At 46.5% G+C, this 26,001-nt stretch overlaps 1 protein-coding gene and 1 long non-coding RNA gene across 2 annotated transcripts; one reads left to right on the forward strand and one right to left on the reverse strand.

Annotated features, from left to right (window-relative positions):
• The first annotated feature begins 1,128 nt into the window (after nt 1-1,128).
• LOC124661804 lies at nt 1,129-9,729 on the forward strand. Its single transcript, XR_006990297.1, has 5 exons — nt 1,129-1,170; nt 5,861-5,975; nt 6,087-6,225; nt 8,347-8,379; nt 8,787-9,729. It is a non-coding gene; the product is annotated as an uncharacterized LOC124661804 (long non-coding RNA).
• On the reverse strand, nt 5,426-8,119 carry LOC124661803 (cysteine-rich receptor-like protein kinase 10). Its single transcript, XM_047199688.1, has 7 exons — nt 7,323-8,119; nt 7,135-7,236; nt 6,875-7,005; nt 6,472-6,682; nt 6,062-6,302; nt 5,817-5,967; nt 5,426-5,729 (listed from the first exon to the last, which is right to left on the reverse strand). Exons 1-7 carry the CDS (start codon nt 8,089-8,091, stop codon nt 5,427-5,429), a joined length of 1,908 nt encoding a protein of 635 aa, XP_047055644.1. The 5' UTR covers nt 8,092-8,119; the 3' UTR covers nt 5,426.
• Nucleotides 9,730-26,001: the final 16,272 nt, after the last annotated feature.

Genomic DNA, 26,001 nt, shown 5'->3' on the forward strand with positions numbered 1-26,001 from the left:
CAATTTTTAAATTTAATTTTTCAAAAATTCATTTATTATGAACATGAGTTCTGTAGCCTTGTTTTAAAATTCAATTTTCAAGTTTGATTTTCTTTCAAATTTGAACAATTTTTTAAGTTTGAATATTTTGTAAATTTGAACATTTTATAATTTGAACATTTTTTGTTGGAACATTTTTTGTTTGAACATTTTCTAGATTTGAACATTTTTTAATTTGAACATTTTTTAGTTTGAACATATTTTAGAGTTGAACATTTTTTAATTTAAACATTTTTTAAGTTTAAACAATTTTAGATTTGAACATTTTTAGAATTGAATTTTTTTATCTTTGAACCTCTTATGATTTCAGAATTTTAAAAATGAACTTTTTTTAAGTTCGATTTTTTGAGTTTATCATTTTTATTCTGAACTTTTAAAATTTCAACTTTTTAAAACTGAAATTTTTAAGTTCAAAATTTCCATTTTTGAAATTTTAACATTTTAAATTTATTCATGGTACAATAAATGTACAAATACTCTATGAGCGGAACCGGACATAGAAAAGCTACATAACTCAGAAACTCGTACGGACGTACATATTGTACGATTGCATCGATCGGTTTTGGAGCTCACATCGCTGATTGGCTCCACGCCTCCACCACCACGCGGTCAAGCTTTGGGCCGGCCCACTAAAGTGAACCCTTCAGGCGGAGATTCAAAGTTCCTCCGCTTAAGGCGGGCAATAGGAGCTCCCGCCCCCACTGCACTCGGCGCGTGTCGGGGCACAGGCTTTCTGTATACTGGGCCTCCCGAGGCCGTTGTGGCCCGGCGCTTCGGCTGTTGTGGCCTTTCTCTCAACTCTCTGCGCCTCTCGATCTCAAATAAAAAAAAACTCTGCGCCTCTGCTTCCCCGCCTCACGCCGGCGTCTCAGCCTAGCTGCGGTGCCGCCGCGCCGGGTGCTCGCTCCCGTCTAACCGGGGACTGGACCCTCTCCTGCTCTCGCCGGTTTGCCGCCACGGCCCACAGCACTTCCGTCGCCGCTCGGGTTGGCGCCCCGGGAGGCGGGGGCAGGAAGCCTGCGGCGGGCGAATTTGCCTCTGCCGCGGAGTCTAGCCGAGCTGTTCCGTAGGTCGTGGCGCGGGTTGGTTCCGTCACGCGCCTCCACCGCCGCGCAGGTTGCTTCGCCGCAGGTAATGTTTGACCAGTGTGCTCCTGCGTTCTTGATTTTCCATCTTCGTTCGAACCTTTGTTTGCTTGCGCACAACTGGGAGCCGAATTTAAGGATGAATATCAATTTCACCAATGCTATCAGAATGTGATATTGGTGCGACTGGCCTGAATATCTCTATCAAGAGTATAGCCCCAATCATATAGTACCCATGGGATACCCGGGAATCGCGAATCAGCCCAATCGCCTGTTTGTTCGTATTTTAAGGATAATACATAACAATTTCTCCAGTTCGATGTTATCTGAACGTGTAGTTGTGTACACGTCGTCTTGGTCTGTGTAGCTGAATGAAAGTCCATTTTAGAGTAGAGTCCCAGTTATGTTGAACCCATCGAGCACACACAAGTGTTCCATCGAACAAAGATATAGCTGGTCTTCCCGGGACATTCCTTCTTGCTGCATGTATCAGTGACCGCTGAAAGATGTTCCAACTTGCAGCTACTTGCTAGTGCTGCAATTGATCTGCAAGACTAGATGGTTTTCGACTGGTTGTTGCACACAAATCAGTCTAGTGGCACTGGGACGGTGAACCGAGTTGCATCTTCCTCCTCACAGTTTCACTATAATAAAAATAGCGATAACTGCTAACTCCAGATAAAATGGTGCTCAATGTCCAATGGAAAAGTCTGCAAGGGTCGCAGTTCCGCGCAACCCGTCTCACACGTCAGTTGAAAACAAACAAGTGCTTTGATTTGTTCAGGACCAATGTCTCATATTTGGCGGGTGCTACTAGTCTTTCTTGTGGTGCTCCTTGAACTTGCCACCACCTCCAGCGCCCATAGTAACCTGACTCTCTGATGCCATCCAAACCAGGCTAGCACTCTCCTCCAACTAAAAAAATCCTTCAATGAAGTCACTGGCCTTCGTGGCACTAGTCTTCCTGCCACCATATTTCCCTCTTGGCAAGGTGGCACCGACTGGGAGGGTGTTAGCTGCGGTGACTCCTCTGGTCGTGTCATGGGACTCAACCTCAGTGGCCTCAAGCTTGACATCTGTGTGTCTCATAAAGGCGGAATATTCATTCAGTGGGAGGCGACGTTCCCGTCGACAGCGAGGCGCCTGTGGTAGACTTCGTCAATTTCAAGATCCAATCCGCCGGCTCAGTCTTCCGGAGGTGCTCATAGGGGTAGGGTGTGCCTGTGTGCGTTCATAGGGGTGAGTGTATGCGCGTGTATGTGAGCGCCTGCGTTTGTACAAAAAAAAAAGCTTGCAGAGTTGTGGCCTTGACCTTGTGATCTTTGATCTCACCTCTCTACAGTTTCTCGACCTTAGCATGAATTACTTCATCCGCTTGCCAGCTGTTGGATTCGAGAGGCTTACTTTTCTTACACACATCAATCTCTCCAATTCTCACTTCGGTGGTGAAATACCTTTGGGCATCGACAAGCTTGTGAATCTCATCTCCTTGGATATTTCTAGTAGCTATGATATCATGCGTGATTTCCAATGCAATGGTGAAATGGATAGCTTGCTCTTGGTATCTAATTTCCAAAACCGCATGGGAAACCTCAGCAATTTGAGAGAGCTCTACCTTGACTACGTAACCATATACAGTGATGGAGAAGAGTGGTGCACATCTCTAGCTAAAACAGTCCCCCATCTTGAGGTTCTTAGCTTGGTGACGTGTCAGCTCTATGGTCCAGTTCACCAATGCCTTTCAAGTATCAGTTCTTTAGCTGTCATCAGCCTCGAAGGAAACAGCAACATTTTTTGCTGGTCGGTTTCCAGATTTCTCCATGGATTTTGAAAATTTAACTGTTCTTCAACTTTCTAATAATAATTTTCAGGGGTGGTTCCCTCGTAGGATCTTCCGGTCAAAGAAACTGAGGGTGCTTGATTTGTCCAGGAATATGGATCTTCCAGGGAGTTTGCCAAGCTTTTCTGATGCAAGATCTTTACATAGTTTTAGATTAGATGAGACCAACTTTTCCTTTTTTCTAAACTGAGCTCTTCCAGCAACTTTTCATCACTGCAAGAGTTGGCTATTGATGCAAAATTTATTTCTATGGAGTTTCTCTCTTCATTCAATATTCTTGGGTCTTTAAGCCAATTGCAGCTAAGTGGTGATTTTGGGAGGACCAACCGCTGTGAGGTTGGACTGGTAGGTGCTGTTGGCCGTGTAGTTTCCACCGCTGCCGCAGGCGATCCCGATTGCGTTGCTGACGCTGGCATGAGCAGCAGCAGCAGAAACGCGCCCACCATGCTAACCATGTTCCTGGTAGGACCAGCCCCAACTTACGCCTCCTTTGACTACGCCAATGGTTTCTGCCGGCCCTAATTGTCTATGTTTGTCGTTGTTTTCATTAGGAAAAATACAAAGAAAGTGTGATCTTTTATTTGGCGGTCTTTCTCAGAGAGTCAGTGGCGTCGGAACAAATTAGGCTTCTGCCTGCCCTAATTGTCATTGTTTGCCATTGCTTTTACTTGGAAAAATGCAAAGAAACTGTGATTATTTATTTCCCGTCTTTGTCAGAGAGTCAATAACTAACTATTCAGGTGTTCCATGTTTGGCACGGCCTGCCACGCATCCTTTACGTGCCGCTTGGTCGCCATGGAAATGTAGTGGGTGACCTGGAAGGATGTGAAGAAAGTCTGCAGTGGCTTGCCAGTCTCTTGGCTGTTGCTTTCCAAATAGATATTCTGTTGCTTTAAAACATTTCACTTGACTCATACTCGGTCTACAGCAGCACTAGAATAGAGGATTTTTTTTCAACAAAATAGTTTTTGATTAAGACTAGAATAGACTAGAATCGATTTCAGACACTGTCCAAATGGGTGGTATACCTCCACTAGATAACCCCCTTTCGTATGTCGCTTCTCTCTTGCCATCGTCATGACTCACTCTATGCCTTTTCATGCTTACCAACGGAACACCGTCAGAGACAAAGCAAACGAGTAACTTTCAACTAAATTTAGGATATCTTTTTGCAACAAGTATTTTCTGAATGAGGAAACTGTACAGGGAGGGTTGAATGAAAAATCTATGAGCAATTGTGACGTGAACATACCAAAGAATCAAGGTTTAAAATAGCATGCTAAAAGAAATAGTTGCGGCATCCTCCAACTGCTATGCGCGCTGTATCCCCAAATAGCGTTTTGAAAAAGAACACCAGATAAAGTCTAAAAATAAAGGATTTCAGTCCAAGAGTGGCAGATTCATACATACATAATCACATACAAAAATAGTTCCTCTAATTTTTTAGAAGCCTAACATCAATATTTCACGAGGTAACGACATTGTATAAATTATTTATTAAGAATTATCAGTATTACCGATATTATCTGCAGATTCAGAAGAGGTATCAACAGATTGATGCTCATCATCACAACAAACAAAAAGAAATTTCTTCTTTTCTTAACGAGGAAAACTCAAACCCTTGTATCAATAGGCTGTAAAAAATAGCGAGCTAACACTATGATGTTTTAGCGCGATATAACGCTAACGATATAAAAAAATAGAGAGCTAATGCTATGATGTTTTAGCGCGATAAAACATAGCGTCATAGAGAGTAAAATTACTAGAATTTAGCGTGCACTGTCAAAATATGCTATAGCGCGCTACTAGCAAAGAAATAGCGTGCTATTTTAAACCTTGCAAAGAATCCACTTCATGGCGGACCAATCATCACTACAAGGAGCATAAGAGTACTGACACACTCAATTCACTGCAAATGAGAGATCAAAGATGGGTCGATTGAAGATATTCGAGTCCACCAATTAGACTCCAATAACTAGTAGCCTCATCAGTACCCAAGAGATCAACATCAGTCGCATAAAGGCACTCAGTAGACACACCATGGCAGTGTGGGCCAGCCACACACACTTTCCATGTCGCTCGGTCCCTTGGAAATACAGAGGATGGCTTGGAAGAATGAACATATTTTAGCAGTGGTCGGCTAGTCTGTCGACTGCTTCTTTCCAAATAGTTAATTTGTGAACTTAAATTTGTTCACTTCACTCACATTTGGTCTACCAGGTCCAGGCTGGCAGTAATAGAATAGAGTGTTTTTTCAACAAAATAGTTCTAGATTAAGAAAGGGAGAAACAAAGGCATCGAAAAACAGCTAATTATGTACAACTAGCTTGGGAACCTTCTTTCCACTATAGGGTACACAATCACACATTTGAAACACAACTTAAACTTGCGCATTATGCAACATTTATGTTTTTATGAATGCTAAAACTGGAGAATAAAAGTACATAATGTGGAGAAAAACACTATCTTGGAATTGTGACAGATATGGTCATGTCATTGAAACTGTATGACTCGAGAGCAGTGGACGACTCTTCATTTCCCACTCTTACATTGATATATGCTGGCTGCTTAGGCTCGTCCAAGATCATAGTCTCACTACTTAACATTGAAACAATATCTCCCATTGTTGGTCGATCAACTGCGTTCTCTTGTACACACAACAATGCAATGTTAATGGACCTCATCATCTTTGCTGAGTGACTATCGGGCACCAATGAGGCATCAACGAGATCAATCCACTTTCCTTCTTCCCATAATTTCCATGCCTGTTTGCAATTCCATTACAAAAATTAGGTTCTGCAGCAAATGAAATTTAAAAAATTACAAACTTAAGTTTGTGTGTATAAGCTCACATGTCCAAGCAGATTGATGAAATCTCCACATTGTTGGTGACCAGAATTCCGTTTTCCGCTAAGGATCTCCAAAATGACAACGCCAAAGCTGAAGACATCGGACTTAATAGAAAAGATGCCCTTCGAAGCATACTCAGGGGCCATGTAGCCACTAGAAAGGTATATGATACGCGTCCAGATTACTTTTCCTTGTTAAATTGTAACATGTATAATTGCAATTCGATATTTTTCTATGAAAAACTTACTATGTGCCGACCACTCTTCTTGTAGTGTTTCCTTCGGTGTCATTTGAGCTAAATATTTTTGCTAGCCCGAAATCTGAAATTTTTGGATTCATCTCACCATCGAGAAGAATGTTGCTCGGTTTAAGATCTCGATGTACGACAAGCAACCGGGAGTGCTTATGCAGGTAAAGTAGTCCATGTGCTACTCCCTCAATTATTGCTACAAGTTTTGACCAATCCAGAAATGCTCTTTTATTCTCATCTACACATCAATTAGATATCAATATAACAGGAGAAAGACACCCATATAAATGAAATAATTTGTAGAGTTGAATTAACAAGGGTTGAGAAAAAAGGCTCCAATAATCTTTAGTCATTCTGATGCATGAGCAAACGATAGTTAAAATTCACTAAGAAATGCAAATGCGTACCGAAGATGAAGTAATCCAGACTTTTGTTTGGCAAGTATTCATAGACCAACATTTTCTCCTCTTCTTGAGAGCAACATCCCAAAAGCCTAACCAAATTCGTGTGCTGTAGTTTCGCTATGAGCTGGATTTCATTTTGGAACTCTGTGAAACCCTGTCCTGAATGTGAAGCAAGTCTCTTTACCGCTATCTCCAAACCTTCTGGAAGCTGGCCCTGGGGAAAAATATCTATTCAAAAGTTAGGCTCTTCCCAGCCTACATGGTAACTAATCCTCCACTCCGATTTAAATGTCATCAGCTAGGTTCAAAGTCAATGTAGATAGACTTGTTTTCATACAAGAGGTAGAATTGGGCTGCTAAATAGGCCACAATAAAAGATGAAAATCTCACGAGCCTACTAATTTACCTTGTAGACAGTCCCAAAGCCACCATGTCCAAGTATGTTTTCTTCTGAAAAATTTCTTGTGGCCTCTAGTAGCTGCTCAAATTCGAACAAAGAGAACTCCGATTTTTCCCCCTGCTTCTCCCTCCTTGATCCTTGTGGAACATTATTATTAAGAAATATCATACTCGTAGCGTTAGTACCACTAATTTTTTTAAAATATTACCACCAACAGTAAAGAATGCAGTATGAAGGAATAACATTCCACTAAATAATTAGCATACCTTTTCTTTGCCTTTTAAGACGGCGAGAGTAACAGATGAAGAGGAGAAATGCTGCTATTGTTAGCGGAACTACAACTGCGGGAATCGCCCACATCATGTTCCCTAATATTGACAGACGTGTAGACAATAATGCTAATTAGCATTGAGGCTCTGACCTGTACAGTACTTTATTTGCTACTCCAACTTACTCTTGTGTTTGGTTAGAGTTGGAGCTGGTGCTGGCGCCGGCCGTGATGGCAGACTTAGCAGAGGTTCGGCATCGTAGAACTGGTATGCCTCGTACCTAAAATAGCACCGTGTGACACCCATCTGTCCACCCATGCGCAGGGCCATGGTGGAGTTGACCATGCCGAGGAGACGGTGTAGGCATGCTGAGCAGTCGTCGGTAGACAGGTCTGGCGTGCATTGGACCTGGGAGTACACCTTCGGGTAGGTCGTCACCCTCTCCATGTCCATGACCCCGGTAGCGTACCGCGTTGGAACCATGCTGGCCGCCTTCTCCACTGTTGCTGCCAGCAGCTCGCGAGTGAGACCGACGATGAGGGAGATGTCCCTGGAGACATTCTTGATGTTCCAGTCCTCAAAGGGCGGAGTGCTGTCACCATATCCTCCTGTGGTATTCGAGGGTGCCGCTAGTATGTCGTCGTCGGCACTGTAGACAACGATACAATCCCTGTAGTTGTAGCCAACTCTGTCGCAATTCGTCAGGTTTAGCGCTTTATTGAACCAGTTGGTGATGCACCCGCCACAGGCGGAGCTGTCACCGCGGCATAGCGCGAGCGCATAGACGATATCGGGGGATTGGCCGTAGGTGGTGGTGGTGAAATGTACCGGGGAAGAGGAGGCGTTCTTGGAGAGGGTGCCGGCGACGGCCTTGACGTTGTCGCAGAACACATCAGCAGCCACCAGAAACGGTGTGAGTGGGAGGAGCAGGATGATGACGGCAATGGCCGCCATGGCAAGCTAACACAACTAGCTGGCTACAAGACTACAACAAGTTCTCGTTTTTCTTCTGCCAGATGATCAACACAGCGCGCTTATGTATCAGCAAATCACCAATGGTCACTTGAAAAAAAAAACACTATAATCAGTTGCTTTCAGAACCCCTGCCCCTACTAGTCAATAAGAGTACTACATCATTACTTTGAAACCAAGTCAATAAAAGCACCAATCAGTCTCAATTTCTTTAATAATTCACTTGATCTTGAGCAGATCATGCCGGCTTGCGAGAATAGAAAAGTTCAGGTTTGTTTTCTTCCTTCTTTCCAAGAAAAATTGCACACTAATTAGCTAGGCTGTGTACTTTGATAATTTATTCTTCCAAATTCTAATCTGTTCGATTAATCTGTTCCTCACTAGTTGTGCTTCCACTGCTTGAAAGGCCGGCCATCAGCCACTTGGAAAAAAAACACAGGAACACCAGAACCTTTTTTCAGTTATTAATTACCGCACTGGTCATGTCAGTTGTTTTTAGTTTGAAACAGTCAAGGCAACAATCACGCTTAATGATAAGCATCATTTATATATCATTTTCTTGCACTGATTATGGCCTTCAAGCTTAGTTTTGGACATAATCCAGGGTGCAAAAGTATGCTAAAATACTGAAAGTTGTCGCAGAGAGCAAGTTACAGTCTGTTTCTATCTTTCTGCAGGAAAGTGTGAAAAGGCATTATAAACTACCAAATTCAGTGAGGAAATGGTCATCGCTGCATCTTGCCCGTGTTGGTGATCTTTTGCTGGAAGGATTATGTATTTATGTGAAGAATAGCAAGAAGTAAGGAAAGGGAGATGAGATCGACACCACAGCTGGCTGTAAATGTATTCATCTCCTACTCCGAAAAAGAGCAAATAGCAGAGCATATGACTGCTACAGTGGTCAGTACACAAAAGAGAAGAAAAGATAACTTACAGGGGCTAAAAGATGAAAAGCAAGGATCAATTTGAGGAGAGGAGAGAGATTACAAGGACTTGAAAGCAAAAAGGCTGGATCACGCAATGTGCATGACCTGCTGCTACACCACACGGCCAGAACTGAAGACGGGCGACACTACTCTTCGTCAGGAAGAAAGGGTAGGTGAAAAGAGGGGGCTGGAGATCATCCATCACCAACGAGAGCAGAGGGCGATGGAGATAGGGTTTTCATCATCGCTCTTGCTGCTGAGCCGCATCACCAACACGCCACCACTACTGCAACACGCTGCTTCCCTACATTACAAGCTGCAAGCTCCGTCCCTTGCGTGACGCGACCTGCTGCTCATCGCCAACTCCAGCGCCAGCGACGAAGACCATGGCGACCTGAAGTTCTCCTCCCTACGGTCCCTGCTCCTCCTCCTCTTCAACAAACCTGAAGCTCTCCATACTCTCCTTCCCCTGCTCCGACACCGCAGCGACAACGCTAAGATCGGCTCCAAGTTCTTGGTGACAAAGTCCTGGCCTAATATTTCCCTTGTCTTACCTTTCTGTTGTATGCACTGGCCTGTGGACAAGAGAAGTTGTCAAAGTTCATCCATGTTTTAGTAGTTGATGCTTGTAATACTGTCACGTGTTTGTGTTTCTATCATGCGGACCATCATGCTGTGATCTTCTGTTGATTGATGTCGCATCTGTTCAGTTTAGAGCATTTGTTGTTCTCTTTGTTCTTACTGAAGAAAATGCAAAAATATTGTCAGTTGCCTTGTGTTATGTTGTGTCATGAAAAAAATTAACACGCTTCTTGTGTTCGTCCTTGACGATGAAAATACATAGTCCATGATCTCCTTTTGGACAATCTCACAGTGTCTTCGGGACTTCCTTACTCTCCAATTCTCACTTCGGTGGTTAAATACCCATGGGCATCGGCAAACTTGTGATATCATGCGTGATTTCCAATTCTCACTCCTTGGATATTTCTAGTAGCTATGATATAAGCAGTCCCTCGTCTTGAGGTTCTTAGCTTGATGGCGTATCAGCTCTATGGTCCAGTTCACCAATGCCTTTCAAGTCTCAGTTCTCTAGCTGTGATTAGCCTCCAAGGAAACAGCAACATTTTTGCTGGTCCGTTTTCAGATTTCTTCATGGATTTTGAAAATTTGACTGTGCTTAAACTTTCTATTAATAATCTTCAGGGGTTGTTCCATCCTAAGATCTTCCAGTCAAAACAAAACTGAGGGTGCTTGATTTGTCCGAGAATATGTATCTTTCAGGAAGTTTGTCAACCTTCTCTGATGCAAGTTCTTTACAGACTTTGAGATTACATGAGACCAAATTTTCCTTTTCTAAACTGAGCTCTTCCAGCAACTTTTCTTCACTGCAAAAGTTGGCTATTGATGCAAAAATTATCTCTATGAAGTTTATCTCTTCATTCAATATGCTTGGGTCTTTAGGCCAATTGCAGCTAAGTGGGTCGGGCTTTTGGTAGGACCAACCGCTGTGAGGTTCGACTGGTAGGTGCTGTTGGCTGCGTAGTTGGCGCTGCTGCCGCAGGCAATCCCGATAGCGTTGCCGACGCCGGCATGAGAAGCAGCACGCCTCCTACTACACCAATGGTTTTGCCGGCCCTAATTGACTATGTAGGGACCTGGAGGAAAGGGAGTTTCTTCATCAGCGCTGACATTTACCATCGCTGCAAGAGACTTATCTGGACTTGTATTCTTGTCTACGGCCCAGCCGACCACTCCAGGACGAGGGAGTTCCTGGACGAGCTGGTGTCGGAGGTGGAATCTTGCCATCACCCCCTTATCATTGGGGGCGACTTCAACCTCATCCGGGGTGCGCATGACAAGAACAACGACAACATTAATTGGCCTAGGGTGCGCCAGTTCAATGACGTGATCACGAGTCTGGCCCTGAGGGAGATTAATAGGACTGGTGCCAGGTTTACTTGGACAAACAAGCAGCTCTCTCCGGTTCGCTCCGTTCTGGACAGGGAGTTCGTCTCCCCGTCTTGGGAGCAGGTCTTCCCGCTCTGCTCGCTCTTGGCTATCACGAGGGTGGGCTCTGACCACAACCCCCTCCTCTTCGATGATGGGGAACAGGGGGTCAGAAGGCCTTCCAGATTCACATTCCAATCGTGGTGGCTCAGGGTGGCAGGGTTTGATCAGATGGTCAAGGGGAAAATTGATCATTGCATCCATGCGCTGGGGCCGCATCGCTGCAGCATCGACCTCTGGCAATGTATCGCCAGATGCCTTAGGCAACATCTCCGGGGGTGGGGCGCGAATCTTGGCAAGTTGCGCCGCCAGGCGAGGGATGACCTTATCTCCCAGATCCAGGAGCTGGATAGGACAGCGGACTCGACGGGGCTCGATGATGATGGCTGGGCCCTTCGATATTTTCTCGAAGACCAAGTCGTCAACCTGGACGGGATGGAAGAGGAGTACTGGCGTGAGCGGAGTAGGCTTCAGTGGACCCTTAAAGGGGACGCCTGCACTGCCTACTTCCACGCCTTTGCCAACGGGAGGCGCCGGAAGTGTATGATCCCCAGACTCATCACAGAGGAGGGGGAGCTTACTTCCCAGGAAGATATGATGGGCCATGTCTATCATTTCTACCATGGTCTGATGGGCACGGTGGGGGAGGAGAGGGTCTTCTCCCTGGCACCTAACCTCTGGCCGGTGGCCCAAAGGATAGGCGCGGAAGAGAACAGGGCTCTTGAGCTTACCTTCACCGGGGAGGAGCTCGATGAGGTCCTAGCTGGCATGAAGCCTGACTCAGCACCAGGCCCCGACGGCCTTCCTGTTCTCTTCTTTAAGAGGTTCTGGGGAACCCTAAAGGCTCCTATCCTTCAGATGCTCAATGACTTTGTCCTAGGGAGGATCGACGTTGCGCGCCTAAATTATGGAGTTATCTCCCTCATCCCTAAATCTCAGGGCGCTGACAACATCAAGCAGTTTAGGCCTATCGCTCTTATCAATGTTATTTTTAAATTCTTTGCTAAAGCTTATGCCACCCGTCTTGCCCCCGTAGCGCTTAGAACCATCGATCGTAGTCAGACGGCGTTCATTAAGGGCAGGAGTCTGCACGAGGGAGTGCTGGCTCTTCACAAGATTGCTCATGAACTCAGAGTCAAAAAACTAAGGGGACTCCTCCTCAAACTGGACTTTGAGAAAGCTTTCGATCGTGTCAGTTGGAGCTTCCTGAGGGAGGTGCTCCTCTGTAAGGGTTTTTCCCCTATGATTGTGCACCGCTTGCTGCAGTTGGTCTCGGGAGGACAAACTGCAGTTAACGTCAACGGTGTCATTGGGGATTACTTCCGGAATGCACGGGGAGTGCGCCAAGGGGACCCTCTATCCCCAATTCTCTTTGACTTCATGGTGGACTCTTTAGCTGCCATTATTGCCAGAGCTAGCAAGTCTGGGCACCTCCAGGGGGTCGTGCCTCACCTGATTCCGGGTGGTGTCACCCATCTTCAGTACGCTGATGATACCCTGATCCTCCTTGAACCCTCGGATGTTGGAGTGGCTAACCTTAAACTCCTGCTTCTCTGCTTCGAGAACATGTCGGGATCGAAGATCAACTTCGCGAAGAGCGAAGTGGTCGTGACCGGGGTCACCGACCAGGAACGTCGAAGTTTGTCGATGCCTCGAACCGCAAGCTAGGGAGCTTGCCGTTCAAATACCTTGGCCTCCCCGTCGGCGACAAGCCCCTCTCGGTGGCGGACTGGAATTTCCTCACCGACAAGGTGGGTCACGGTGGTTGAGCCCTGGCAAGGCCTTTTTCTCGCTTCTGCGGGGAGACTCGAGCTCACCAACTCTTGCCTCTCCAGCTTGCCGTTGTTTGCAATGGGGCTCTACCTCCTGCACGACGCGACTCACGGGACCATGAACCGGCATCGTTCCCGCTTCTTTTGGGAAGGAGTGGGCCCCAAGCGCAAGTACCACATGGTAAAGTGGGCTACGGTGTGCAAGCCTAAGGCGTTTGGAGGATTGGGAATCCTCAACACTAAATTCATGAATATTGCTCTTATGCTCAAATGGATTTGGAAGATCTACCAAAACAGCGAGGGGCTGTGGGCAGACCTACTGAGGGCCAAATACCTAGGCAACCATGACTTGTTCTCCCCAGCGGTGCCCACTAAGGGATCGCAGTTTTGGAATGCCATTCAGAAGATCAAATGGTATTTCAAGATGGGAGCCAAGCATAAGGTGCGCAATGGGAAGCGTACCTATTTTTGGCTCGACTGGTGGACGGGCTCGGGGCCCTTGCGTCTGAGTTTTCCCCGCCTATTCGCGTGCTGTGACAATCACTTTGCCACAGTGGAAGGGGTTCGCGACAATGACGGCTGGCATATCAGATTCAGACGCTCCTTCGGTCTTGCGGAGACGGTGGAATGGGAGAACCTGTGCCGGATCTTCGACCTCACTCCCGCTTTAATAGGTGAGGACGAGGTCCGCTGGTCGTTGGAGCCTTCCGGGGAATACTCCACTAACTCCATGTACTGTAAGCTGTCCCAGGGCGGGGCTATCGCCCACTTCAAGGAGGTTTGGCGCACCAAAGTGCCGCCAAAGATCCGCGTCTTTCTCTGGCAGCTCATTAGAGGTAGGCTGCCAGCCGGGGACCAGCTGGTCAAGAGGCGGGGGCCCTCTGATGGCTGCTGTGCCCTTTGTGGTGAATGGGAAACTTGCGATCACATTTTCTTCAACTGTCACCTAGCGAAATTCATGTGGGCGGGAATTAGGGAACTCCTGCACTGCTCCTGGAACCCGGCAGGGGTCGCGGATTTCATGGCCATTGTGAATGGCCTTACGGGTCATCTCCGTAGGTTAGCTTGGTACACCTTTGCGGCCCAATGCTGGGCCCTTTGGAACATACGCAATAAGCTAGCTATAGAGGGATCCCTGATCAGCAACCCGGCTGACGCCATCTTCAAAATGTCTATTCATATGCAGAGCTGGAGGGTTCTGGTCAGACCGAGGGACTTACCGCTGCTGGACGCGGCGCTGGACGAGGTTAGGAGGCTTCAGCGGAGGCTACGCGACGATGATGGAGGATGACCCGCACCTGGACTGCACCCGCACCACCCCTCCACTGTTCGACGCTTTGGCTATGTGTAGTCTTCTTTCTGTTCCGAGACTTGGTATTTGTGGTTTGTAATGACTAAGGCATCAGACTATTCGTATGGGGTGTGAGTTTGTATCGCTACTATGTTGCTTTATATATAAAGCTGGGCCAAGGGCCTTCCCTTAAAAAAAAAAATTGACTATGTAGCATTGGAACAAATTAGCCTTCTGCCTGCCCTTTGTCTTTGTTTGCTGTTGTTTTCACTTGGAAAAATGCAAAGAAAGTGTAGTATTATTTATTTGCCGTCTTTGTCGGAGAGTCAATAACTAACTATTCAGGTCTTCCATGTTTGGCACGGCCCGCCATGCACACTTTACATGTCGCTCGTCACCGTAGAAATGCAGTGGGTGACCCGAAAGAATGTGAAGAAAGTCTGCAGTTGCCGGCCAGTCTCTTGGTTGTTGCTTTCCAAATAGATAATCTGTTGATTTAAAACATTTCACTTGACTCACACTCGGTCTACAGCAGCACTAGAATAGAGGATTTTTTTCAATAAAATAGCTCTAGATTGAGGACAAAGGGTACCGCATTTGGGGATGACTTATTCGAGATCGTTCCTTGTGGCAATCGATTTATATGTTGTTTATCTCTTGCCATCGTCACGACTCTATGCATTTTCATGTTACCAATGAAGCACCGTCAGAGCCAAAGCAAACGAGTAACTTTCAACAAAATATAGGATATCTTTTTGAAGACGAGTATTTTCTGAATGAGGAAACTGTAGTTGTACACGAGGAGGACTAAATGCACTGGTGGAAAAAGGGGCTTTGGTCGCGGTTGGCAACTGCCATTAGTCGCGGTGGCGCAACCGCGACCAAAGTAGCGCGACTAAAGGCCCCCCCCTTTAGTCGCGGTTCCTTACGAACCGCGACTAAAGGCCCGTCCACGTGGGCCGCAGGCGAGCGCCAGGGCGGAGGACCTTTAGTCGCGGTTCTTCTGGCCAACCGCGACTAAAGGACTCCGCAGGGTTTAGGGTTTAGCCCCCCCTCCCCCTAAATCTGGTTTCTTTTTAATTTGTATTATTTTATTTCTTTTGGGTTTTAATTTTGAAGGAGTTTCACATATTCTACGGTACTCGTATACATACATGCATATGAATGTACAATTTCAAACAAATTTGAAATTAGAACCAAAAAGAATTCAAGAGGAATATACAATATATATTCAATATCGGATGACCATATACAATATATATTCAATATCGGATGACCATATACAATTTTGAACAAGTTAGTTACAAATTCTGGTGCATATAAAGTTCTACGTCATCGTAATAGTGTTCTCCTCTAGGATCGATGACTTCCCTCGCCAACCATCCAGCTAGTTCCTCTTGAAGTGGTCGGAAGCGAGCTTCTGGACTAAGCGTCTTCCGGAGGTTATTCCTCAGGATGTTGTTCTCACACTTCTGGTTCCGCTCATTGCAGTATCTCCGGATCCTCTCACAAACATAGTATCCACATAGATTGGTCACCGGTGGCTGAGTATCCCCAGTCGTCCGCACTGCCATTTTAAAATTTAGCTCTTTTTTGAATTCACCGACCTTGGTATCTACGAACCGTCTCCAAACCCTACGAGGCAAAGAAAATTAAATAAACAAGAGAGTTATTAATTAGTTACTTGATATTAGGAAATGATGAACGAAATAGGCCGATCGATATAGAGCGCAAATGAATGAAAATAATTACTTTTGCATCATTTTTCTCATGTCGCCCCAAAGCGCCGGATCCATATTCAGAGAGTCGTGGACGAGAACCGAGGAGGTCTGAACTTTAATTACCATAAGAATCCAGTGGAACCCGCGGACACGATACATGCACAATCATGCATAACTCATCGATTAGCCACATACCATGCATGGAGTAAACAAAAGAGAATGTGCTCAAGACGTAAACACTCACCCAAAATGGTAAGGAAATAGAATATCACTTTTCTCGTTGCTGTTTTCTAATAAACCGCCACAGGTCTTCCTCCACGTCGGCGGGGTGGTGTTCTAACACATATGAATTAACGATGTGTGGGTCAATGAACCCAACATCATGGATGTTCCTTATTCGCATTTCCCGCTTCTTCATTCTGCATAATAGCGTACACAACAAGATAGTTAGGACAATATATATATATATATATATATATATATATATATATATATATATATATATATATAGTGCGGGCAATGAACGAGATGGGGTAGAAATTAATAAATCACTTACGTAACGTAGCAACCGATGATAGATTTGTCGAGGTCGCGCAGATTGAACAGCTGGAACAATTCACCCAGATGAATTTGTACCGAGTAACGTTTGAAGTGATGCTCATATCTAACTTCCGCATAGATATAGTCTTTGGCGTCTTTATGTTTTATGTAACCCTTGTACCAATTTAGCGAGACCTTTCATTTGTCGAGGTAGATCCTCTTCTCGCGCAGGCTCGATGAGAGGGTCATTCTTCACATATGTAAATACTACGTCCTTCATTGGCGCCTCATCAAGGCCTAACAAGTGCACGAAGAGTGATACCTAAGTCGGCCGCTTGTTCTCTGGCACTTTCTACAGTCAATCCATGTGCTGCCGCAGCTGCTATGATATCGGGGGCATCCGGACCGGCGGCTTGCACTATGAGCGGGGCGATCGATTGTTTACTTTGTTCCCCGAGCTGGGCAACTTCTTTCCCCCTTTCTAATTTTGTCTCGGCCTCGTCCTCCAAGGCTTTCTTCTCCGCAGACTCTTTGTTCCTCTTGAACGCGAGTGCTTGCCTACGAAGTTCACGTAAATAGTCGTCAGGCAGATTCTTCGCGGCTTGGGACGGTGTGTTCAAAAATGACTTAGCCCATCGCTTTTCCTTGTCGGAATATACCGGCTTGGGCTCGCCCTCTATTTTCTTCTTGACGCTCGCCTTCCATTTCTCTAAATCAGCAGCCGCGCCCGCCTCGACTTCCTCGGCACTACTTTCCCAAGGCCTCGTGGGGAGAGGCTTCAATGATACCTCCGGTACCTTTGTTTTCTTAGATACGTAAGGGTCCGGGTTAATAACCCAGGACTGCTTCTGCTTCTTCGCCGGAGGTGGATTGGGGGGCGGTACCGGTGTCTGATCACCCGCCGGACGAGGACTGGGGGCGGCGTCGGCCGACGTGAATGAGGTGTATTAGGTGAAGCACCACCGCCACCGTCACCGCCACCGCCACCGTCACCGCCACCGCCACCGCCACCGTCACCGCCACCGCCACCACCACCACCGTACGGGGTGGACTTGTTGGCGCCTCTCCTGGAAACTTGATAAATTTCTTCTGCCATAGAATGAACTGGCGCTTGACATCTCCAAGTCTTTTCACCCCTTCAGGTGTAGCAATGTCAATGTCCATGTCCTCAAACCCTTGGACTATCTCCTCCACCGTGACACGAGCATAGCCATCTTGAATGGGGTTGTTGTGGTGGAGTGCTCCAGGTGGTAAAGCATCGCCGATGGCTACCTTCATGGACATGTTCCCGATAGGATAATACAGATGACATGCTTTCATCTCCTTTATATCGTCCACGGGGTAGCGAGGAGGCTCCGGTGCAGTAATTTCGACCACCGCAGGCTCCGGTGCAGTAATTTCTATCGTCGGTGCACCAGCCGGTGAGGCCTCCGTGGAAGCCACGCTGCTTCTTCTCCGCTGCTGGCTTCCGAGATCCATTGGATGATCTTCATGCCGCGCCCGAGCTGCCTCTCTTTCGGCTACTAGTACACTCACGGTTTTCTTCATCACATCCATTTCCGTTACCAACCGCGCCACAACATCTTTTTCCCGATCTATCTTTCTCTTACGGCTTCCGTAACCGTACGGGTCATCGTTCGGGGAACCCTATTTTCCACGGAATGGGCCCCATGCCTCGTACACGTCCTCCGTGTTCAGGATTCCCGAGGGCTTTTGTCGTGGCGTCGTTCTCTCGTTGAACTTGATCCTCCCCTCTTGAGCATCCCTCATTGCCTCAATAAGGTTTTGGGTGGGTGTAATTATTTTACCCTGGTAAACACACTCCCCGTCTCCGGGTTCAGCGATCCCCCATGCCCGTACCACCAGCTTTTGGCCCTTGGGTCCCATCCCTCCGTACTCGGACGGATTCCTCGCGCCCTCAGCTCGTTCTCCATCTTCTCCCACCTAGGCTGCCAAAAGCGATACCCTCCCGGCCCCATTTTATGATTGTACTCCTTCTTGGCCGCATTTTCCTTATTTTTTTCGATAGTTCAAGGAACTCGCTCCGATTTCTTTTGCTTCACAAATTCTGGCCAATCATGTTGCAGTTTCTCATATTGTCCTTTGAAATCCGGAGTCTTGCCCTGGTTGACAAAGTCATGGGCTAGATTTTTCTTGTATTTCCGAATGCGTTGGCCATCCTAGAAAGAGCGAACTGTTTGACTAGCTTGCGCCTCTTCTTGTTTTCCGCAATCTTGTTACCCTCCTCATCGTATTTGCGGTATTCCGGAGGTAGAACGAAATGTTCCATAAGCTTGTTGAAGCAATCTTTTTTTCTCTCTTATCGACAAAAGTGAAACCAACACGTGCCTTCTTTGGCTCATTCCACTCCTGGCGGGTGATCGAGAAGTTGTCTCTAAAAACGGCTCCGCATTGGCCGACAAACTTGGTGGCGTTCTTGCTTGGGCTCCAGCGGCCTGCCGGTTGCTTCGTCGACAACATCGATGGTGCATGTTTCTCCTGCTTTCATCGTCTTGGTTGCGCCACGCTTTGACGACGTACTCGATTTTTTCGACGATCCGGCCGAGGGCTAAAATAAGAAAGAGAGTCGCGCGCGTTAGTACACACACATTTATTCAAATCAGTTAGTTGTATCACCAGACGCTCAATATGTATATATATATACCTCGGCGCCGGAGGTGGTTGCTACTTCCAATTGAAGATCGTCGTTTATCGACGTTTCTTCGGCATCATCTTGCCGACGGCGCCCTTCATCTTCACCCTCAAGGTTCAGATAAGAAGAGATATCATCTTCTTCTTCTCCGGTCGGCGCAAATGGAATATCGCCATTTATGATGCCGAACATATGGTCTTCAGCGTCCGGATCATAGTTGTCCAGAATCGGGTCAGCTCTATCATCCGCCACATGTCAGTCCTGAAAACATGTAGTCAAAACAAATTAATTAAGTGCAGAAGGGGGGCGGTGGCGGTGGCGAAAGGTGGGCGGTGGAGAAAGGGTGGCGGTGGCGAAAGGGGGGCTGTGGCGGTGACCGCGTGACCGAGAGGGCGACGAGGGAGGCGAGAGGGGGGACGCGTATTAGATGTGTATGCGGACGATTTAATTTCACAAAAGAGGTGGTGTGCAAGTGTTGCATTATGTGCTCTCTGATATGTGTCATGTCACTAAAGTAGTGCAATTGGAATTATTCGAAAACGATTTATAGAATTTGAATTATCTTCGAATTACTGATTCGGATAGATTTTACTAAAGCAAGTTTGTGCACGTATCAAGGTTGTACAAATCCTATACCAAGTTGAAGTACATGTTCTGAGGATTCCAGAAAGTACAAAATCATCAAATTTGGACCAGTACATTATTTTATACAAATTTTATAGTGTAATCTGGTCTATTTCTCTATTTGAATTTTGACGCGAAATCTAACACAGTACATATGCTATATTATGGCATAATGGTGTTCTACAGATTGTAAGCTTTCCGAAACTATAAAATTTACAAAATTTGGACCTACGGTTGATTTTATACGAATTTTACAAGTTTGGACAACAAATCTGGAATTTAAACAAGTTTGATCGCTTTTGACTCGAGGGCTGACTGTGCAGGCGACGTGGCGCAACGCGATTGGCTGCGAGGGGGATCACGCGGATCGCCCCTAGAAGGGCTGTGGCCGTCAGATCGTGGGCAATCTGGACGGTCCAGATGGACGGCGTCCTGGGGACTAAACGGGCGGCGCCCGGCCGGAAGTTCGCCGGCGGCGCGAGCTCGCCAATCGCGTTCCCGGCGACATGCAGAGGGGAGAGGGGGCACGGCGCGTGAGGTGGCGGCGGCGCAGCCGGCGGCGGTCCGGGGACGTTCTGCGGGAAGGCGCGGTCCGGCGGCGTTCGCGGGAAGGCGGTCCGGCGGCGTTCTCGCGGGAAGGCGGCGGCGCGGCGAGCGACGTTCTCGGCGAGGCGACACGGCGAGGCAAGAGCGACGTACGGCGAGGCGGCGCGCGCGGCGAGCGACGTTCGGCGAGGCGGTACGGTGAGAGACGGCGAGGCGGCACGGTGAGAGACGTCGTTGGCGGCGTCGGAGTGCGTGCCGGCGGGCGTCGAGAGCGAGGAAGACGAAGAACCGAACCGCTCAGCGCCGCGCGCCAATATATAGGTAGTAGCCTTTAGTCGCGGTTGGGGTCACCAACCGCGACTCAAGAGTACCCTTTAGTCGCGGTTGGTGACCCCAACCGCGACTAAAGTGTTTTTTCGCCGGTTTTTCGGTTTCTCGCGGAAGGACCATTAGTCGCGGTTGGCCGTGCCAACCGCGACTAAAGGTCTTTTTTAAAATACTTTTTAATTTCAGAATTTTAAAATACAAATTATATATCAAAAAAATCAGAAAAATAAAACTAATTCATTTCAATATGTTAAAAATACAAATAATATATCAAAAAAATCAGAAAAATAAAACTAATTCAATTCAATATGTTAAAAATACATATAATATATCAAAAAAATTCATAAAAATAAAACTAATTCAATTCAAAATGTCTAAAATACATATAATATATCAAAAAATTCATAAAAATAAAACTAATTCAATTCAAAATCTTAAAAATACAAATAATATATCAAAAAATTCATGAAAATAAAACTAATTCAATTCAAAATCTTAAAAATACAAATAATATATCAAAAAATTCAGAAAAATAAAACTAATTCAATTCAAAATCTTAAAAATACAAATAATATATCAAAAAATTCAGAAAAATAAAACTAATTCAATTCAAAATCTTAAAAATACAAATAATATATCAAAAAATTCATGAAAATAAAACTAATTCAATTCAAAATCTTAAAAATACAAATAATATATCAAAAAATTCAGAAAAATAAAACTAATTCAATTCAAAATCTTAAAAATACAAATAATATATCAAAAAATTCAGAAAAATAAAACTAATTCAATTCAAAAATTTAAAAATACAAATTATCAAAAATTCATAAAAATAAAACTAATTCAATTCAAAAGTTCGTTGGCCCCCTCTTTCCCGCCTCTTTCCGCCGACCCCCTCTTCCCTCCTCGTCTTCCCGCCATTTCTTCCCCGTCTTCCCGCCTCTTTCTTCCCGCCAATTGTTTCCCGCCAATTTCTTCCGGCCTCTTTCTTCCCGCCAATTTTTTCCCGCCAATTTCTCCCCGCCACTTTCTCCCCGCCTCTTTCTTCCCGCCTCCTGTCTTCCCGCTCCCATTTTTCCCGCCATTTGTCACTACATATAGGTAGCCCGGCTTGGCCAGCATCACATCTCTACAATCTCTCATCACTCTCTCATGGCTTCCACCGCACCCACTCTAACCTTGCGCCTCGAACTACCCTTGCCCTCCGGGCTACCGCGTCCCTGCCGGCTGGAGCCTAAGCGCCGGCGGCGTGCCGGTCCCTCCCGTCCCTCAGGGTACTGCGCGCCGGGCGGCCATCACGAACCACTACTACCTCGACCTCACGCCGGAGCAGCGGATGAATCCCCGCCGGCATCCCGATAACCAGACATACTTGGGACGCCTTCTTCATCAATCGGCGTGAGAGGGCGCTCGCCGGGTATGAGGAGGACGGTCCGCCTCCCGGAAACTTCCACGAGGCCGGCCGTCGGCTATGGTGGTACGGCCGGACTCGCAGAGCGTCATGGACTACATCACGGCCGGCGATATCCCCCGCCTCGCGCTACCCTCGGCTCGAGCCACGAGCGCCGCCCGACGACAGCCGACGACAAGCAGCGACGACGACGCCAGGCAACTTAGAAGGCGACGACTACCAGTACAACGGCGGCGGCTATGAAGACTACGAGTATGCATATTATACGCCTAGGCAGGAGTATGACTAAATCACTCCAAATTTCATGTATGCAGGAGTATGACTTAGTCACTCCAAATTTCCTATATGCAGGAGTATGACTTAGTCACTCCAAATTTCATGTATGCAGGAGTATGACTTAGTCACTCCAAATTTCATGTATCATCAGTGCTATCTTGAGTCAATTGAATCATTCGAAAATGGACACCAAACACATCACGGGTAATATAATTCACATGATTCATTCAACAAAGTTTGGTACAATAAATTATTACACATCATTTCTTCCCTTGTGTCCCTGCTTGCTTACGATTGTGCCGTATCCATGGAGCATCCTCATCATTTAACTTAATGCTTGGGTCGGTGTTCACTTTGAAGGGCGGAATTTCAGCAAACATATTATAATCTTCCGACATGTCCGTCTTGTCCTCCACTCCCACGATGTTTCTTTTCCCTGAAAGAACAATGTGGCGCTTTGGATCATCGCATGATGTACCGATCGTTTTCTTATCTTTCCGTTTCCTCGGTTTGCTACTCATGTCCTTCACATAGAAAACCTGAGCGACATCTTTCGCTAGGACGAATGGTTCGTCAAGATAACCAAGATTGTTGAAATCCACCATTGTCATTCCGTATTGCTGGTCCACCTTTACCCCACCTCCTGTTAGCTTGAACCATTTGCACCGGAACAAAGGGACCCTAAAGGAGGGTCCATAGTCAAGTTCCCATATCTCCTCTATGTAACCATAATATGTGACCTTTTGCCCATTCTCGGTTGCTGCATCAAAGCGGACACCACTGTTTTGGTTGGTGCTCTTTTTATCTTGGGCGATCGTCTAAAATGTATTCCCATTTATCTCGTACCCTTGGAAAGTCGTTATAGTCGAAGATGGTGTCTTGGCCAACATGTACAAGCTGATCTACAACATCTTCGTCACTCATTAAATGTTTTCTCAACCAACTGCCGAAAGTCTCCATGTGGGCCTTCCTAATCCAGGATTCAGGCTTCCCGTGGTTGTCCGAGCGTAAAATATTCTTGTGTTTCTCAAAGTACGGAGCCACCAAGCTGGAATTGGTCGGAACCGTGTGGTGTGCTTCGGTCGGAGAATGGCCGTCCATACATATCGTTGATTTCCTTCCGATCGTGCCTTTTCCACTTAGTCTCCCCTCGTGCCGCGATCGAGGAAGACCAATCGGCTTAAGGTCGGGAACAAAGTCAACACAAAACTCAATTACCTCCTCATTTCCATAGCCCTTGGCGATGCTTCCTTCTGGCCTAGCACGGTTACGAACATATTTCTTTAATATTCCCATGAACCTCTCGAAGGGGAACATATTGTGTAGAAATACAGGACCGAGAATGGAAATCTCATCGACTAGGTGAACCAGGAGGTGCGTCATAATATTGAAGAAGGATGGCGGGAACACCAACTCGAAACCGACAAGACATTGGATCACATCGTTCGTAACCGTGGTAGAACTTCGGATTGATTACCTTCCGAGAGATTGCATTGAGGAATGCACATAGCTTCACAATGGCTACTCGAACATTTTCCGGCAGAGCCCCCTCAAAGCAATCGGAAGCAATTGCGTCATAATCACGTGGCGGTCGTGAGACTTCGGGTTTTGGAACTTTTTCTCCGCCATGTTTATTATTCCCTTTATATTGGACGAGAATCCCGACGGGACCTTCATACTCGCTCGAGCATTCAAAAAAGATGACCTTCTCTTCTTTGGTCGGAGCGTAGCCGGCACGACCTTGAAACCGTTCCGGATGCAGGTCATCGTGGTCTTTCAAACTTTGCTCGGTCCTCGCCGTGCTTCCTTTGTATCATTTGACTTCCCATACACGCCCAAGAAGCTTAGGATGTTCACGCAAATATTCTTCGTAACGTGCATCACGTCGATTGCAGAGCGGACTTCTAGGACTTTCCAATATTCTAGCTCCCGTAATATAGATTTCTTCTTCCACATGGCTACGTGCCCGTCAGCTCCCTTCGGAACCGATTGTCCGCCAGGACCCTTTCCAAAGATGACTTTCAAACCCTTGACCATATCAAATACCTCAGCACCAAGTGTGTTCCGCGAGCTTCGGCCGGTGATCTGCCTTGCCGTTGTAATGCTTGCCTTTCTTTCTTACTCGGATGACCTTTCGGAAGAAATCGACGATGCCCAAGGTACACGTTCTTCTTACAATTTGGCAAATGTACACTTTCAGTCTCATGTAAGCAAGTGCGTGCATGCATTGTATCCCTTATTTGACGAGTCCCGAAAGGTTACTAAGAGCGAGGCCAATCGTTGATGGTTACGAAAAGCAACGCTCGTAGGTCAAATTCCTCTTCTTTGTGCTCATCCCACACACGGACACCAGGTCTGCCCCACAGACTGTAAAAGCTCATCAACTAATGGCCTTAGGTACACATCGATGTCGTTGCCGGGTTGCTTCGGACCTTGGATGAGCACCGGCATCATAATGAACTTCCGCTTCATGCACAACCAAGGAGGAAGGTTGTAGATGCATAGAGTCACGGGCCAGGTGCTATGGCTGGAGCTCGCTCGCCAAAAGGATTCATGCCATCCGTACTTAGACCAAATCTTATGTTCCTTGCGTCAGCCTGCAAAATCTTTGAACTCTCTCGTCGATCTTTCTCCATTGCGTTCCATCCGCGGGGTGTCTCAACTCCCCGTCCGACTTACGGTCCTCTTTGTGCCATCGCAACAACTTGGCATGCTCTTTGTTCCCGAACGGACGTTTCAACCGTGGTATTATAGGAGCATACCACATCACCTTGGCGGGAACCCTCTTCCCGGGTTTCCGGCCCTCAACATCGTCACCGGGGTCATCGCCTCGATCTTATAACGCAATGCAGTGCATACCGGGCATTCATTCAAATTCTCGTATTCACCGCGGTAGAGGATGCGGTCGTTGATGCATGCATGTATCTTCGTAACCTCTAAACCTAGAGGGCGGACAACCTTCTTTGCTTCGTACGTAGTGGCGGGCAACTCGTTATTCTTTGGAAACATATTCTTCAACATTTTCAGCAAGTTTTCAAATGCCGAGTCGGCTACACCTGCTCGTGCCTTCCATCTCAGCAAATCCAGTGTGCAGCCCAGCTTTTTCAGACCATCATCGCATCCGGGGTACAGCGCCTTCCCCGTGATCCTCTAACATGCGATCCAAATTCTCCCTCTCTTTTTCAGTTTCGCAGCGTCTCCGTGCATCAGCAATGGTCCGACCAAGATCATCAACGGGATCATCACGTGCCTCTTCTTCACCTTCCCCTTCACCTTCCCCTTCACCTTTAGCATCCTCCATGAAAGTATCACCGAAATGAGCAAGATAGCTTTCATCATTGAAATCATCCCCTTCTTCATCTTCTTCCATTATAACCCCTCTTTCTCCATGCTTGGTCCAACAATTATAGCTTGGCATGAAACCGTGCCGAAGCGTGTGCATGTGAACATCTCTTGAGGAAGAGTAACCATTCCGATTCTTACATTTAACACATGGACAGATAACAAAACCCCCTGCTTGTTCGCATTGGCCACTACGAGGAAATCTTTCAAACCCGCACCGAACTCGCCGGAGAGTCGGTTACCGTACATCCATTGTCGATTCATCTCGCATTATTATAATATAAAATATATAATTAACCATCATGCATTTGTTAAACTAACTAGCTACAAACAATATAAATTAAACAATGAACTACACACACATGCACATTTTATCAACGACACATCAAAGGTTCAAGTTGCTAACCGCGATCGAGGAGGAAAAAATAAATGAGAAAGCTCAAGTGTGGCTCCAAC

This window comes from Lolium rigidum, chromosome 6 (assembly GCF_022539505.1).
Source record: "Lolium rigidum isolate FL_2022 chromosome 6, APGP_CSIRO_Lrig_0.1, whole genome shotgun sequence".
NCBI lineage: Eukaryota > Viridiplantae > Streptophyta > Magnoliopsida > Poales > Poaceae > Lolium > Lolium rigidum.

Excerpts from the sequence above, each read along its gene's own strand:
- LOC124661803 (XM_047199688.1), bottom strand. The coding sequence starts at position 8,091 with ATGGCGGCCATTGCCGTCATCATCCTGCTCCTCCCACTCACACCGTTT. Across the intron at positions 7,237-7,322 it reads AACTCTAACCAAACACAAGA|GGAACATGATGTGGGCGATT; the intron begins GTAAGTTGGAGT and ends TGTCAATATTAG. Across the intron at positions 6,683-6,874 it reads GCTTTGGGACTGTCTACAAG|GGCCAGCTTCCAGAAGGTTT; the intron begins GTAAATTAGTAG and ends ATTTTTCCCCAG.